Here is a 15,179-nt window from a genome sequence, read left to right on the forward strand (position 1 = left end):
CGCCTGCACCCTTCACCACCACAACCACACCTACAACTACAACCACGACAACCACAACCACGACCACACCCACAACTACAACCACCAAAAAAACAACCACGACCACGCCTGCAACTACAACCACCACAACTACAACTACAACCACCACAAAACCAACCACGACCACATCCACCACCAAGAAGGTATGTTGGTGAAGATTCTCAGTCATCCAAGTCAACCAGGTGGACTTGTTTGAGTTTCTTGAACACGTTTCATCTCCCATCCAAGAACTCAAGAAGCCTCTTGGATGGGAGATGAAACGCCTTAAAGAAACTCAAGCACATCCAGATGTCTACAATATAGCACTTAGAAGTTCACAACTCTGAACTCCTCAAGTTGAAAGAAGCCATCATGGAGGAGGAGCTCCTGGACCAACTGGTGGTACTCCCCATGACCCAACCTCTTGTTTAGGGTCTCACATACCCACACAGATCTCAGTTTCCCTATGCCCAACAAACTATTTACTGACAGCCTCTCACCCTCAACCAGAGCTACAGCAAGTACCCTCTGCCACAACATTTTAGGAACTAGACACTTATTACTGTGAAATAATTAACATAATTAAACATTAGATTGATTACACGGGAAGGTTCATGTAAGGAGTTGATGGTGTGGTTGCCTGGCGACAATAAAAAGGTGCAGCAAGCATATTTTTTTTCGGCATGCCTCATTTTTTGCAACCTGCAAAACACTTTCTATATGATCAGGGCCTGAGGCTGAACTTGAGCTAAATGCTAACATTAGCTTGCTTACATGCTTTTACTTTTCTCCTCATTGTGTTTTAAATGTTGCTCCAGTGAACGTCTTTGCAATGTGCCTCACAAATAAGCTTCTCTTGCTCTGTTTTAATCTCTTGCGTATAATCCTCCAGCAGGTTGTGACCACAACCAAAAAGCCAGCTGTCCCATCATCACCAAGGAAACCAGAATCCAAAAACACGAGAACACCCATCAGGCCAAAGCCAGCTCCAGCACGACCAGTCACTGTCAGCCGCTCCAACGCTGCTGCCAGCCTCCTCCACTACCTCCTGAACATTAACAGAGCACACGCAGCTCATTGGCCCCCACGGTATATATATAACAATATATTCTCCAAGCCAATGGGATGGCTGCCTCAAAGAGGTTATGCTATGACATCGGATAGCGACGAGTCAGCTGCAACGCCTCTGAAAAGACCAAGGTGGACGGACATGAACAGATGGAAAATAGGTTCGTCTTCTTCAGAGGACTCCAGTGACGAGTCTTAAAATGACATCATGATATTTTAATCTTATTGGTATTTTTTCGGTTTTTAATGAAAATAACTGGAAGTGAAAGAGATTACAGTTTTGTACCAGTTTCTCGTTGGTTTACTACTGGCTAAAAGTTGTAGCTATCTGCATCGTTGTTGTAATATCAGTAAATATTTTGTTTGTTGTTGCTATCAGAGTTCAAGGAAAATGTATATGTATGTACAGTTTGTTAGTTTACAGCCTTTAGCTCAGCTGCTGCTATAAACCCACACAAGCGATTTTCATTTTTTAAAAGCTTTATTCTTAAAATTCCCACGTAAAACTGTTTAATAACCACTTAAAAAATATTCACATATGAATATCCTGTTTGCGGCTTCGAAAAGGTGTAGCTAACTAAACAAAACAAACCTGGAATCTGAAACATTTGTCTCTTTTTCATTAAAGATGCTCAAAAGTTATAATTCTATTCCTGCATTTCATCATTATTTGGCTTACCTCTTGATAAATAACCAGCCTAATTATGTCCATGTTGACATCACATTAAACTAGAGAGGTGCATGTCTGACAGGGGCGTCCGTTATGGTGATTGTGTCTCAGTGCTGTTGTGTCCGTGCTGCTGTGGTTCTGATGGAAGAACTTGCTGTTTGTCTTTCCTCTGATCCTTCGAAATTCCTTTGTTGTGTTTGCCTGAGAAAACATCGGAGGAGTTATCACTTCATTTACCTTCAGTTTGATCAGCCTATCTTCAAACAACAGTGTGTATTATATCCTACAAATTAGCACCCCACAAATGACATTACTTCCTTAACTTATGTAATTAATGTAAAGTTATGTTGGGTTTAGCAAAAGGAACATGGTGAGCACGGACCTTAAAATGACTCAGAGTTCACATGGTTCTGAACACCAGTCTCCTGGGGAAAGTCATGTGTTTTTTTGACCAATCCACCCCCCCAACGTGCCTCCAATCTGGGCAGCTAAGGACTGCTTTCTTGTTTAGTCCTGTCAGCGCACTGATTAAGTCATCGCAGGTTACGTGGGTTATGCATGAATTACTGGCTCAACATTGCGCTGTATATGCACAACTTTTGGTGTATTACTTTTCATAGGAAACATACGAATGGTGCGTGACAACAGCCTGGTTCGATTGTTTGGTTGTAAGTATGAATAAATAAATTGGTGAAAGTATGAATATTTATTTGTTTGTAGCAACTAGCCACAAAAAATACATCCTTTTACATGTTGACCACAAAATCTGTTATCAAAATTAACTTGCAATGGATGTTTTATGTCTGTGTCTTATCTATCTATAACTCAGAAGCCACTGAATGGACTTATGGCAAATGTAAGAAAACTATGCTTGTCATTGTTTCGGAAGCGAAGTCCTGAAATGCTTTTCTTTTTTGTGTACAAAAATGAATGTCCTGAAGGGAGCGCTACAACATTTCTGAATTTGTTTTTCTCTGTGCAATGAAGTCTAAGCCAGCACTTCCCATTTTCTAAAACCCAGACCTTAAGCCTGTGTTCACCTGGCATTAACGTGCGTTTCAGTTGTCCGAACACAAGTGGACAGCCGTTCATGTCCATCATGCATCTCCAACTGAATACAGATTTCGTGACAGCCCAAGTCACTTACACTAGATGGTCAAAGGGCCTCGGACACAGTTATGATGTAGACGATCTCGCTAGCTGCTTCCCAGCATGCTCGCCAGTCCCCTTAGCAGTCAGCAGAATTCAACAGGTCTCCTGGCACAGGGCAAAATGATGGACGATCACGCAAAATTTCGTATGTTGTTGTAAAATGGGCAAGTTATAGAGCATTAGCATGCTGTCATCAAAACAATCACCACGTTCTGCATTAATTATGTAGCTGATGTCAGGGACACATCTGAATACATTAGCGTTAACACTACAACAAATATGTGGTGTTTCAGACCGCCTCACCAACCAGTAATCGGATCACCTTACGACCACATTTGTATTTAGCGCTGTCCACTTGTGATGGGATCACCTCAGGGTGCTTTAATACCTGCCCTGTTTGGTTCTATTGAACTCAAGTTCGTTTGCCCCCTAAGTGCGGTTCGTTCGGGCAGGTGTGAACACAACAATCGCACTTAGATGCGCACCAAAACAACCAGACCTATACCTTCTTGAAGAGATGGCCCATGTTAATACCAGGTGTAAACAAGCACTATGAACATTTCATTACTCATTTTTGATATTTCTAAACCATTGTTCAGATAAAGGGGGCGGGTACAGTTAAAGTTAACATAAAGAGACTACCTATTAATCGGCCTTGACAGAGCCTGAAACTTTAAAAGATGTTCTCTTTTGTTTTGCTAATATGTGGGTGCTATACTAAGGCCTGTTTGTGTACCTTCTCTTCCTCTGAGCTCTGGCAGCACTGAGCTTCTCAGATCTGGGAAATGGATGTCTGACTTCTTTTTGGTTGCTGTAATGCCACCGCTGTTGCCGAGGTTACAGCGATCAGACAGACTCTTCTCCGACACCTGAAGGGGGAGAAAGTAATAACTTTGGAGGCACACTATAGCGGCCATGTCAACATACCAAAGTTCCTAGGCCACTTCGTCTCCAAGGTGTCTCAGTTTTTTTTTGTTTTTTTTTTAAAGATATTTTTTGGGCCATTTTGCCTTTAATGGACAGGACAGGTAAGCGTGAAGGGGGGGAGAGAGAGAGGGGATGACATGCAGCAAAGGGCCACAGGCTGGATTCGAACCCGGCCCGCTGCGGCAACGGCCTTGTACATGGGGCGCCTGCTCTACCACTAAGCCACCGACGCCCCCAAGGTGTCTCAGTTTTGACTCGTTTTCCTGCTCCTTTTGTGAAGATCCACAGTACTCACACGAGGCAGGGAAAAAGTTGAAAACGAAAACCCCTTAACAAACATTCCCGGTATAATCAGGCCTTTACAAAAGCAAAATTCAAATCAGTGGGGTATTTAAAGATCATCAAACAATAAAAACTAAGATTAACCAAAAACACAGCAGTTAAAGACTGTAACCCTGTTGCTTCTTCCACGCTTCACACTTGCTTGAGTACACCTGCCTTTAATTAAAGGTTCCCAAGGTGCCAGGTCAGGTGGTGCATTAAAGTGACTCAAAAAAGGAAGGAAGGAAACTAGGACTTGCTAAAAATGGTTCTAACAATAACCTTAGCATAATCTACTACTATACACTATTCAAAATATACAGAAACAGTTGTGTAAACTTTAAATATCATCAGATGTGATATGTCATATCAAGACCGACATTTTTACCAAATATAAATATGTTCTTAAGTGGCTTTTACATGCACATTCACATTCATTGTGATTCTGTTGTAGAACAAGTTAAACACACACACACACACACACCCACACACACACACACAGAGTTTACCTGTGCAGCGAAGGATCCGGTAATGTGACCAGACAGTCGACTGTAAATGCCACCATGATGCCTGGACTTGTCTGAACACCTGTGATAAACACAAAGTTACACATTCTATCATATGTTTACAACAAAATATTTGATTAACAATGAACCTTACGGATGAAACAAATTTAGGCAGAGTTCAGGAATATTTTCACGTGCATGGTTTGGTTCTAAAATATAGAAACTTACCAAATAATTAATGTATGTCAATGAACAATTACAACGCACAGCAGTAGAGACATAGACAGTTTTACAAATAAAACCAGCTAGCTTTAGCTAACTGTTTTGGCTAGGTGTTAGATCATTAATCATGAAAAATGTAAACAGACAAATATGTATAGAAGAACTTTTAACACTGGCCAATTTGTCAAGTTGTGTTTTTGTTCTTTTAGAATTTAGCTTGGTTCCTCTAAATTAACGCCACATTGCAGATTTGTTGAGTGATTCAAAAAGGTTTGGTGTTGTGGTCATTAACAGCAGTAACCCTGATTCAAATTTGTGTTTCCTCGGACAGTGACAACATTACCCGTCATACTCAGACTCTGACTGGCTTACGCTGATATTCTTTCCCTAACCTTAACCAATCTCAGTCCTCTCCAACAAAGGCAGCAAGTACAAGCCAATCAGAAAAGTGTTAAGTAGGGCGTGTCATGCCCTCACTACCCTTAGAAGTTCAAATTTGCTTCCATTTGATAATTTATAGCTTGGTTCCAGACCAAGCTATAAATTATCAAATGGAAGGTTCCAGACCTCTAAATTAACGGCACATTGGAGATTTGTTGAGTGATTCAAATAGGTTTGGTGTTGTGGTCATTGACAGCAGTTTCCCTGATGCTAATTTGGGTAAAGTAGGGCGTGTCATGCCTTTGCTACCCTTGGAAACGCATATTTGCTTCCATTTGATAATCTATAACTTGGTTCCAGACCTCTAAATTAATGCCACATCATGGATTTGTTCTGTGATTCAAATAGGTTGGGTGTTGTGGTCATTGAAACTGGAAGACAATCATCCAGTTGAGAGCTTTGTGGGTGGATAATTTGTCTATGTAGCTAGCTAGCTACTTCTATGCAAAATAGCAACAAGAAATAGCCACAAAATGGTGACAAGTATTTAAATGACATTGTGACAGTGACATGACATTGTCACCCCTGGTAAGTTCTACCTCAAACTCAGAGTCAACTGAAAATGACAATCTTGCAAAAACTGTGTTTAAAAGGCTCGAAACGTTTGTGCAGTTCTTTATGGTACTTGTGTGAAAAGTGGAGTACCTATGGCTGTGGGTCCCAGGATGGACACCTGCCCCTGGGGAAAGGTGATTGCCGGCAGCTGGTTCGACAACAGAGAAGGGGGGGATAAAGGGTGTTGAGGATGGAGGGAGGAGTAGAGGAGTGGAAGAGGGAGGAGGAGGAGGAGGCGGTGGAGAGGAATGGGGTACACTGGGGGAAAACTCATGAACATCTGCGGTGTCCATGTTGTGAAAGATGGAGCTTCTTGATGAAACTTTGTGGTCTGGAGTCGCTGTAGAGGTGAATGAAGTTGAATCTGTGATAGTGGATATAATTGCTGTGCCGTTCCTTTCTGGGTTGTCTCTTTTCTTTCTTGCCTCTGCAGGAAAAGTAGTTTGCTGAGTCTTTAGGGTCATTGTTGCAGTAGACTTGGTGTAGTTGCTAAAAGATCCAAGCTTTGTTTTTGGTTTGCCTGTCAAAGATTTAAAATGAGGAGGTTTCACAGATTTTGTGTTCGGTTCAGCTTCACTGCTGTTGTTCTTTTGCTCAATATTTGAGATTCCAGAAACCTTTGAGGTTTGATTTACTAAAGACTTGGTTGTTGGACTAATGGACGAAGAATGCTCTGAGTCCTCTTTGTTCTCTTTATCCGAGACTGTCAGTGTGTTCGGAATAATGGTCTCTAGTGACATAGTAGTTTTAAGTATATTACTTGGCATGGATGTTGAAGTTGTTCTGGATTCTGTTATGATCTTGGATTTCGAAGTGCTCTGCAGATGCACACTAGAGGGCTCTGAAGATCCAGGATTCTCTTTGTAATCTCCACCTGAAGCATTGGATATCTCAAAGTGGTTTGCAGCTGGGCTCATCCTCAAGCACCCATGATCCTCATTGATACCCTGCTGAGGTTTGGTTGTAATAGATACTTCTGTAAGTTCCCCGTCTATTGGAGGGCCCCTTGAAGATTTGTTAGGTACACAGGTGTCATTTGTGAGTTTAGGATCTGATGATGAGTATGTTTTAGGCACCTTTGAAGTTGAGGTTTCTTGAGGTAGTGTTGCAGTGCTGTGGGCAGGACTGGCCTCCATAAAGACTGTGGAGGACTGCCTTGAATGATCTGAGGTAAGAGTCTTTGAGGGACTGGTGGACAAAGATGTGTTGTTTTTGGTCATTTTGGGGACCGAGTTTGAGGTATTCTTGGATGGCTTAGGATTTGAGGGTAAGACTTTTGGATACTCAGAGGTTCTTGTTTGCTCTCTGTCCGTCGCTGAGCGATTGGTGTGATGCTCCAGAGTTGTAGTTGTCTTGCATGGCTTGGTGTCAGAGGGGATAGTTGAGGGATAGATGTGGTCATTGCTTGACTGTTGAGATGACTGAAGTGTCATGCTTGTCTCAACTTGGTCACTGTTTGATATTTTAGAAGTTACAGCTGTTGAAGCACCTTCAGGGCATTCTGTAGTGGAAGTTTTACTAACTTTCTGTGTTAAGTGTGGGTCTGTATGATCAATGGTTGACTTCAAAGAGGCTTTTTGTGATGTACTCCAATATGAATGGTCAGTGGTTGAGTTCTTAGACAAGTTGGGTACTTTTGTGTTTGAATTGTTCATGCTCTTCCCAAAGTCTTGACTTGGCTCCGATTGGTAGGTCACACCTGACACAATGTTGTTGGGGTAACTAGAATGCAAGCAACCAGAATCTCTGCCTTTTGTATCCATAGTTTTCAAATGATCTTCCATGTTCTCTGGAGAAGCGACTTTCCCATATTTAGGTTTAGCTACCACTGTGTTGTTATCCCTCAGATCTGTTTCAGGCTTTTCTGCCTCAAATAAATCAGAATTAAGGGTCTTGATTGATTTAGAAATCTCAGGTTCTTTTCTCAAATCCACACCAGTAGCCTTTCCTGGTTTACCTTTAATGGCCACAGTCGTTTTTGCTGCATTATCAATAATCTTGGCGCCTAACGTTTTAGATTGTTTGGTGGAAATCAAAGGTTCTGAGGTGTTCCGAATACTTTTAGAAAGCTTCGAAGGTTGCTTTCCTTTTGTTTTCATCATCTTCTCTTCTTCCTTCCTCTCCTTTTCCTTGTTAACTTTCTCACTGGCAATCTTGTCTTTGCTTCTCCAGTTTTTGTCATCCCCTTCGCTCCTTTCTCGTCTTGGGGTTTTGGTTATTTTGGGAAGGGTGGAATTTTCTCTGTGGTCTTTTTGGATCTTGGCATTCAGCTCATCCAAAAATCTGTATAGAAACAGGCAAAAATGGTGGCTACTCAACAATCAAAATGCTGGTGGTTTGATGTGGTATGACTACTGCTCTGGCTAACGCAGTTCAAAGTGTACCAGCTTATTCTAATGACAGAACTGAAGCTATGACAAAACTCGACAAGATCTTGTGTACAATAAGCTCTGGTGGATGCATCTGTTGGAACTTTGTAAAAATCACACATAACTACTTGTTAACTACAAACACACAGACATACCTTATATGGAAAGAGTCTTGTGTGAACAGAGGATGTTCTAGCAGTTCTGAACACTGAGCTCGTCTTTCTGGATCCATCTGGAGACAGTTCTGAAATAAACAACACAAAGATATGACTGGTTTTTATATGTCTAACTTAGAATCTGACAGTGAATTAAAATACCAATACCAAATTCATAGCTGGCATATTTTGAGAACCAAAAATGCTGAGTTTTGGTGCCAATATGAAAGATGGTCAATAGATGATTTCCTATTGTGTCAACTACTGTACCTTGATTACTACTACTGTTTGTATGATGTGACGTCACTTTCAGCTTTTCAGATGGACTGACAAAACAAAGTCAAAATACGCTGGGTAACTAGCTATCAAATGTCGCATGTCATCTCGCCCTCCTACACCTAACAAGATGGCAAACTAAGGGCTTTGAAAAATCTCCATCAGAAACTTTAAGTTGAAGTCACAGACTTGTCATTTGATCTGATCTAGCTCTTGTTGCTATGGAGCTGAAGGCACTTATTGCAAGAACCTTTGGTCAAAAGCTGAAGCCAAATTGATATAATGTATATTTTTATTTGATCACGTAAAGTTATCTTAAATATTTGTATTGTGGTATTCCAGTCCGTAAAGTAACTAAACTACACCTGAGCCAGGTCCAGAGCACTGGGTGTGATCGTAGGGAAGCGCTGCTCCAGTGGGACTTTTCCAGAACATTCAGGCAGTCTGACTCCAGAAAAGACGGGGTTCCTGTAGAACATCTCCTGGTGATGAGCTGTCAGGTTACCTAGGAGAATCCAAAACAACTGAGTTAACAGAGTTAAAGAAGATATTCTGCTCATTTGTTTCTAAGGCTGTTTTCAGACCTTGAGTTGTCTTGCTTTGGTCCAGTTGTAAAACTGCATAATTGCCTAGAGTTGGTTCATGTTCTCACGGCAGCATTTACAAGCGGACCAGATCAAATGGCTTGCGCAAGAAAGCTGCTCTTGATTGGTCAGAATTTCCATGTGGGAAAAATCCAGAAGTAAAGCAAACACTGAAGAAGAGTACACTTGCAAGATAAATGTGACACTTTCTAATGTCACAATGGAGGGACAACTACGCAGGTTGATTTTAGCGCTGCTCATCGTGGACTATATTGCTGTCATTGTTCATTTTAGTCAAACCATACAGTTTGAAAACGAGGCGCGGCTCCAACTAGAAAACAATGTTTTGATGCATTGGATGTGCTGAATGTGCATATTAAGGCAGTACAGGAGGAGGTGCACATTAATAATCCTCCAGGACTGTAACATGCTCATGTTTAACCCAAACAATGTGTCATGTGACTGCAGTTGGTTCAGATCCAGGTCGGAACACCTTCTCACCACAAACCAACCGCACCAGAGTTCATTTGGAACCAGACTGAGACCACCTCTTCAAGAAGGTCTCTGTCTGGTTGTTTTGGTGCACACCTGAGTGTGATTGCTGTGTTCACACCTGCTCAAACAAACCGCACTTAGGGGGCAAACAAACTTGAATTCAATTGAATCAAACCAAACAGGGCAGGCGTGAAAGCCCTCTAATACACATACAGTACTTACCAAAGCACCTGACAATGTGGTAGATTTGGTCGAGGTCGGAGTCTCCAGGAAAGAGAGGCTGACCTGTTAACATCTCTAATAACAGACAACCAACAGCCCACACATCTACCGGTCTACACACCACAAACACATACACACAGTTGTTAGCATCTTTATCAATAGACAATAAACACTAACACATCCTCAGGTGTACACGTCAACACCTACTTTCCGTACTTGGTGTCTCCCACCAGCAGTTCAGGTGCTCTGTACCAGCGAGTGGCCACATAGTCAGTGTAGACGCCCCCCTCAGCGGGCGATGTCATGGTCCTGGCAAAGCCGAAGTCGCACATCTTAACCACGCCCCCCTGAGAGATGAGAATGTTCTCTGGTTTGATGTCCCGGTGGATGATCTAGGAAGAAAAAGGGATGATAACAACACAGGAAAATGTTTAATCCTTCCTCCGTCAGCCATACTGGAGAAGATGTGGTTAATTTCTCTGAGCTTGTCCTCACATTTTGCTGGTGGCAGAAAGCAGCAGCCCTGAGGATCTGGTACAGGTACTGCCGGCTGGTGTTCAGGTCCAGTCCACTGGGGTTTTGCTCCAGGTCATCCAGAAGGGTTCGCTCCACAAACTCGAAAACCAGATACCAACGGCGGCGACGCTTCCAGACTTCAAGAAGGTTCACCAGGTTGTCGTGATGCAGTTGCTTTATGGTGAGAAAGATGAGAGCGGAGAGGCAAATGTTTTATCACAGCATCTTTTACTTTGTACCAATTGGCCTAAACCTGGTGATGAAGCCTGATGGAGCTTTTCTCTTTGTGCCAAATAAAGGTTTGAAGTCCATGACTTCTTTAATTGTTTTAGTTTTATAAGTGTGCGATAAAAAGTCTGAGGGAATTTCTTTAAATTTAGCACAACAATGCTTACAATCAAAAATGTACTTATTCAACTTTGGTGGTCAAAGGTCATAGTCACTATGACCTTGTCTGTCTCATTTTCATGAATGTGATATCTCACCTTGACGGAATTTTTTTCAAATTTGATACAAACATCTAGGTTAGGTTAGGTTAGGTAGGTTAATCTACTTTAAGTCAAGGATGAACTGATTAGATTTTGGTGGTCACACATTAAACGCCAAGATCACTATGTCCTTGAGTCCATCTCGTTCTTGTGAACATGATAGCTCAAAAAGGCCTTGAGGGAATTTCTTCATATTTGGTACAAATGTCCACTTGGACTCAAGAATGAATTGATTAGAATTTAGTGGTTGATGGTTAAAGGTCAAGGCCATTGTGACCTTGCTTCAGTCACGTTCTTGTGAACGTGATATCTGAAGAAGGCCTTGACTGAATTTCCTCGTATTTGACACAAATGTCCACTAAGACTCATCGATGAACTGACTAGGCTTTGATGGTCAAAGGTCGAGGTGACTGTTCCATTGTGTGTCTCATTTTCATTAAAGAGATATCTCAAGAACAACTTGAGGAAACCAACAGGTTTGTGAAGGTATACAACTGCGAGGTGATAATTCTGGTTCTGTTGACTCTTACATTAAAGACTGAGACTATACATTTAAAAATCCTGGCAACACGTCTCGTCTTCCAGTCCTTCCTCTCATGTCAAGAATATGACTCTGAGTTGTTCTGGGTTTGTCTCATGATTGACAGGCTGCCTTTGTGTTTTGCTTCACTCAGGTTTCAGGCTCATACAGACCACCCGATGCTCAGTGACTGATTGATTGATTGACAGATACCTTCAGCAGCTTGATCTCCCTCAGGGCGATCTTCTTCACCGTCTTGTCATCGTCTGAGTCCACGAACTTCTTGATGGCGACGAGGCGTCCGGAGTCTCGGTGACGGCACTTCAGCACAGTGCCGTAACTGCCCTCCCCGACCAGACCCAGAGACTCATAACGCTCCATTAACACTGGAGGGACAACAACACATCACTACTATCACTCAAAATACAGTACATATGTATCTACTGTGAATGTTAAAGGGATTTTGATCTGACCGTCACCCAAACAAACACAGCCTCCAGGAGGTTAACTGAATTTAAAAAGAGACAGAAACATGTAGAAATTTCAAAAGACAGTTAAAAAAAAGAAAAGTGAAAGTAATAAAAAGAAGCTCTTACTTAAGTTAAAAACATTCGATGGTTCCAGCTTCTCAAATGTGACGATTTGCAGCTTTTCCTTTGAATAATGTTAATAATTATAATGCATTAGTGATAACGATGAGGCTTGGACAAGGGCTGGGTGATATGGACAAAAATTCATATCAGTATTTACAAGCTGACTGGCCATTCATGATATACATCTGAAGTGCTGTAGAGATTAGTTGATTTAAAACACACATTAAACATGGCTTCATAGAGATGGTTTCAAACACAAGAACACAAATCAGCTTCACTATAACTCGCAGCATTCACAGACAAACACTTGTCTTTATCTGGACACATTTTCCCTACAAATACAACATGCTAATGTTTTTAGCACAAGCCTATGGCATTTTACATTGTATAAATTAGCCTAGCAGCTAGCAAACTTTTCCTCTTCTCATATGAAGCCAGGGACAAAAGCAACATTTAACAAAGGCAACTGTTGCAAAATTCAACTCCATTACAGCTCACAAGGTTCACTGATAAACAACTGTCTTATACTAAACACGTTTTCCAAACAAATATAACATGCTAACGTTATTAGCACAAGCCTATGGCATTTTGTATTGTATAAATTAGCCTAGCGACTAGCAGAGATTTCCTCTACTCATATGAAGCCAGGATAAATCATACACAAGACGTACAGTGCTATATGTGTGGAGGCTTTATAATATATTATATTGATATATGATATTAATACTTTAACTACATTTTACTGTTTATACTGACATACACTCACCGGCCACTTTATTAGGTACACCTTGCTAGTACCAGGTTGGACCCCCTTTTTAATTCTTGGTGTCATATACCAGGTTGGACCCCCTTTTTAATTCTTGGTGTCATAGACTCAACAAGGAGCTGGAAACATTCCTCAGAGACGTTGGTCCATATTGACATGATGACATCACACAGTTGCTGCAGATTTGTCGGCTGCACATCCACGATGAGAATCTCCCGTTCCAGCACATCCCAAAGGTGCTCTATTGGACTGAGATCTGGTGACTGTGGAGGCCATTGGAGTACAGTGAACTCATTGTCATGTTTGAGATGATGTGAGCTTTGTGACATGGTGCGTTATCCTGCTGGAAGTAGCCATCAGAAGATGGGTACACTGTGGTCATAAAGGGATGGACACGCTCAGCAACAATACTCAGGTAGGCTGTGGTGTTTAAACCATGCTCAGTTGGTACTAAGAAAATCTCCCCCACACCATTACACCACCAGCAGCAGCCTGAAGCGTTGATACAAGGCAGGATGGATCCATGCTTCCATCTGAATGTGGTTTTTCCAATCTTCTATTGTCCAGTTTTGGTGAGAAAACCCGTGTGAATTGTAGCCTCAGTTTCCTGTTGTTAGCTGACAGGAGTGGCACCTGGTGTGGTCTTCTGCTGCTGTAGCCCATCTGCTTCAAGGTTGGACAAGGTGTTGTTGCTTCAGAGATGGTCTTCTGCACACCTTGGTTGGAACCAGTGCTTATTTGACTTCCTGTTGCCTTTCTATCATCTTGAACCAGTCTGGCCATTCTCCTCTGACCTCTGGCATCAACAAGGCATTTTGGCTCACTGGATATTTTCTCTTTTTGGGACCATCCTCTGTAAACCCTAGAGATGGCTGTGCTGAAAATCCCAGTAAATACTCAGACCGGCCCGTCTGGCACCAACAACCATGCCACGTTCAAAGTCACTTAAATCACCTTTCTTCATCATTCTGATGCACAGTTTGAACTTCAGCAGCTCGTCTTCACCATGTCTGCATGACTAAATGCACTGAGCTGCTGCCACGTGATTGGCTGATTGTGTTAAAGAGCAGTTGAACAGGTGTACCTAATAAAGTGGCCAGTGACTGTATCTTTACAGTGTGGTCGCCCACTAGTATTTTAACAGAGCTGAATCCTTTCAACACCGATAAACTTCCGTTAATAAAGTAACACCACACACACACACACACACACACACACACACACACACACACACACACACACACACTGACCTTACAGCTGAGCTCCTTTAACGGTTCGATCGCCGCGTTGAACTTCCGTTATCAGCGTAAACACTGGAGTAACGGTTTGTTTGCGTGTGTGTTTTGTCCCACGGTCACCGGAGAAGTCAACTCGACCCCTGCGCGAGTGTGTGTAAGCCAACACGTTGCCATGGTGACACCTCCCGCCGCGGAGGCATTTTATTTTATTTGTTCAACTTCAGCTCTTCGTTTTATACCTGGCATTTTTTTTGCACATTGTATTGTTGAATTAAGTTTTCAATACAAACAAAAGTAAAAAATATTGTTTTAATTGTAACACTATGATTTACATGTGTCCTTCAATTTAAAAAAAAAAGTCAGAAAAAAAGACTTTCTGTGCTATAAGTGCATTTTATTTTAAAGGTTTAGATTTTCTAAAAGTAGTATAGTATTTTATGTATATATAAATTTAAAAAATGCTTTATGGTATTTATTTTTTAAAGTAATTTAAATATTAGGTCACTTAAATGAGGTTTAGCTATTATTGAAACCAAATGAATGAATTAATAAATTGCATTTTATAAAATCTAAACGTATTTAGCAGTTAGCAAACGAGCTGTAAACAAAGACGACATCACCTCTTTTGATTTTCTGTCCTTGTATGAAAATATCATCTGTTCTTTGTCCTGTTTGTTATGTATTTTAACTTGAAGATTAAAGTTTAATTTGAATTTTAACTTCCGTTTTTACACATCGACACAAGTCAGACTGCACACACTGGAGTTCTATACTAGACTATAAACAACACTAAATAAACAACACAAAACACAATCCCATCCTTGACAAACAAATAAACATAGAAGTGTAAATTATTAAATTAACTTAAAAAATTAGAATATTATCAAACTCCAAAAATCAAATGACCTCACAGCAGTAGGAAGAGTGGCATGCGGGTTTAATCTCCCTCCATCTGACCTTTATTATTTTCTACTGCAATTATAACTGGCACTGAGATTTACAGCTTTAATTTACAGCTGTGACTCCGGTCATATAAACTCTGACGTGGCTCTGACTCACTGGGCTCCTGTGAGGAAG

General features: G+C 41.3%; 1 protein-coding gene across 1 annotated transcript; it reads right to left on the reverse strand.

The window, feature by feature from the left end:
- Positions 1-1,645: 1,645 nt before the first annotated feature.
- On the reverse strand, positions 1,646-14,139 carry LOC126404149 (mucin-6-like). The gene is made up of 11 exons (XM_050067163.1): positions 14,115-14,139; positions 11,719-11,891; positions 10,477-10,671; positions 10,189-10,373; positions 9,982-10,094; positions 9,046-9,185; positions 8,405-8,493; positions 5,971-8,163; positions 4,666-4,744; positions 3,645-3,777; positions 1,646-1,957 (listed from the first exon to the last, which is right to left on the reverse strand). Exons 2-11 carry the CDS (start codon positions 11,884-11,886, stop codon positions 1,848-1,850), a joined length of 3,405 nt encoding a protein of 1,134 aa, XP_049923120.1. The 5' UTR covers positions 11,887-11,891; positions 14,115-14,139; the 3' UTR covers positions 1,646-1,847.
- Between the last annotated feature and the right edge of the window lie 1,040 nt (positions 14,140-15,179).

Source organism: Epinephelus moara, chromosome 17, assembly GCF_006386435.1.
Source record: "Epinephelus moara isolate mb chromosome 17, YSFRI_EMoa_1.0, whole genome shotgun sequence".
In the NCBI taxonomy this organism is placed as follows: domain Eukaryota; kingdom Metazoa; phylum Chordata; class Actinopteri; order Perciformes; family Serranidae; genus Epinephelus; species Epinephelus moara.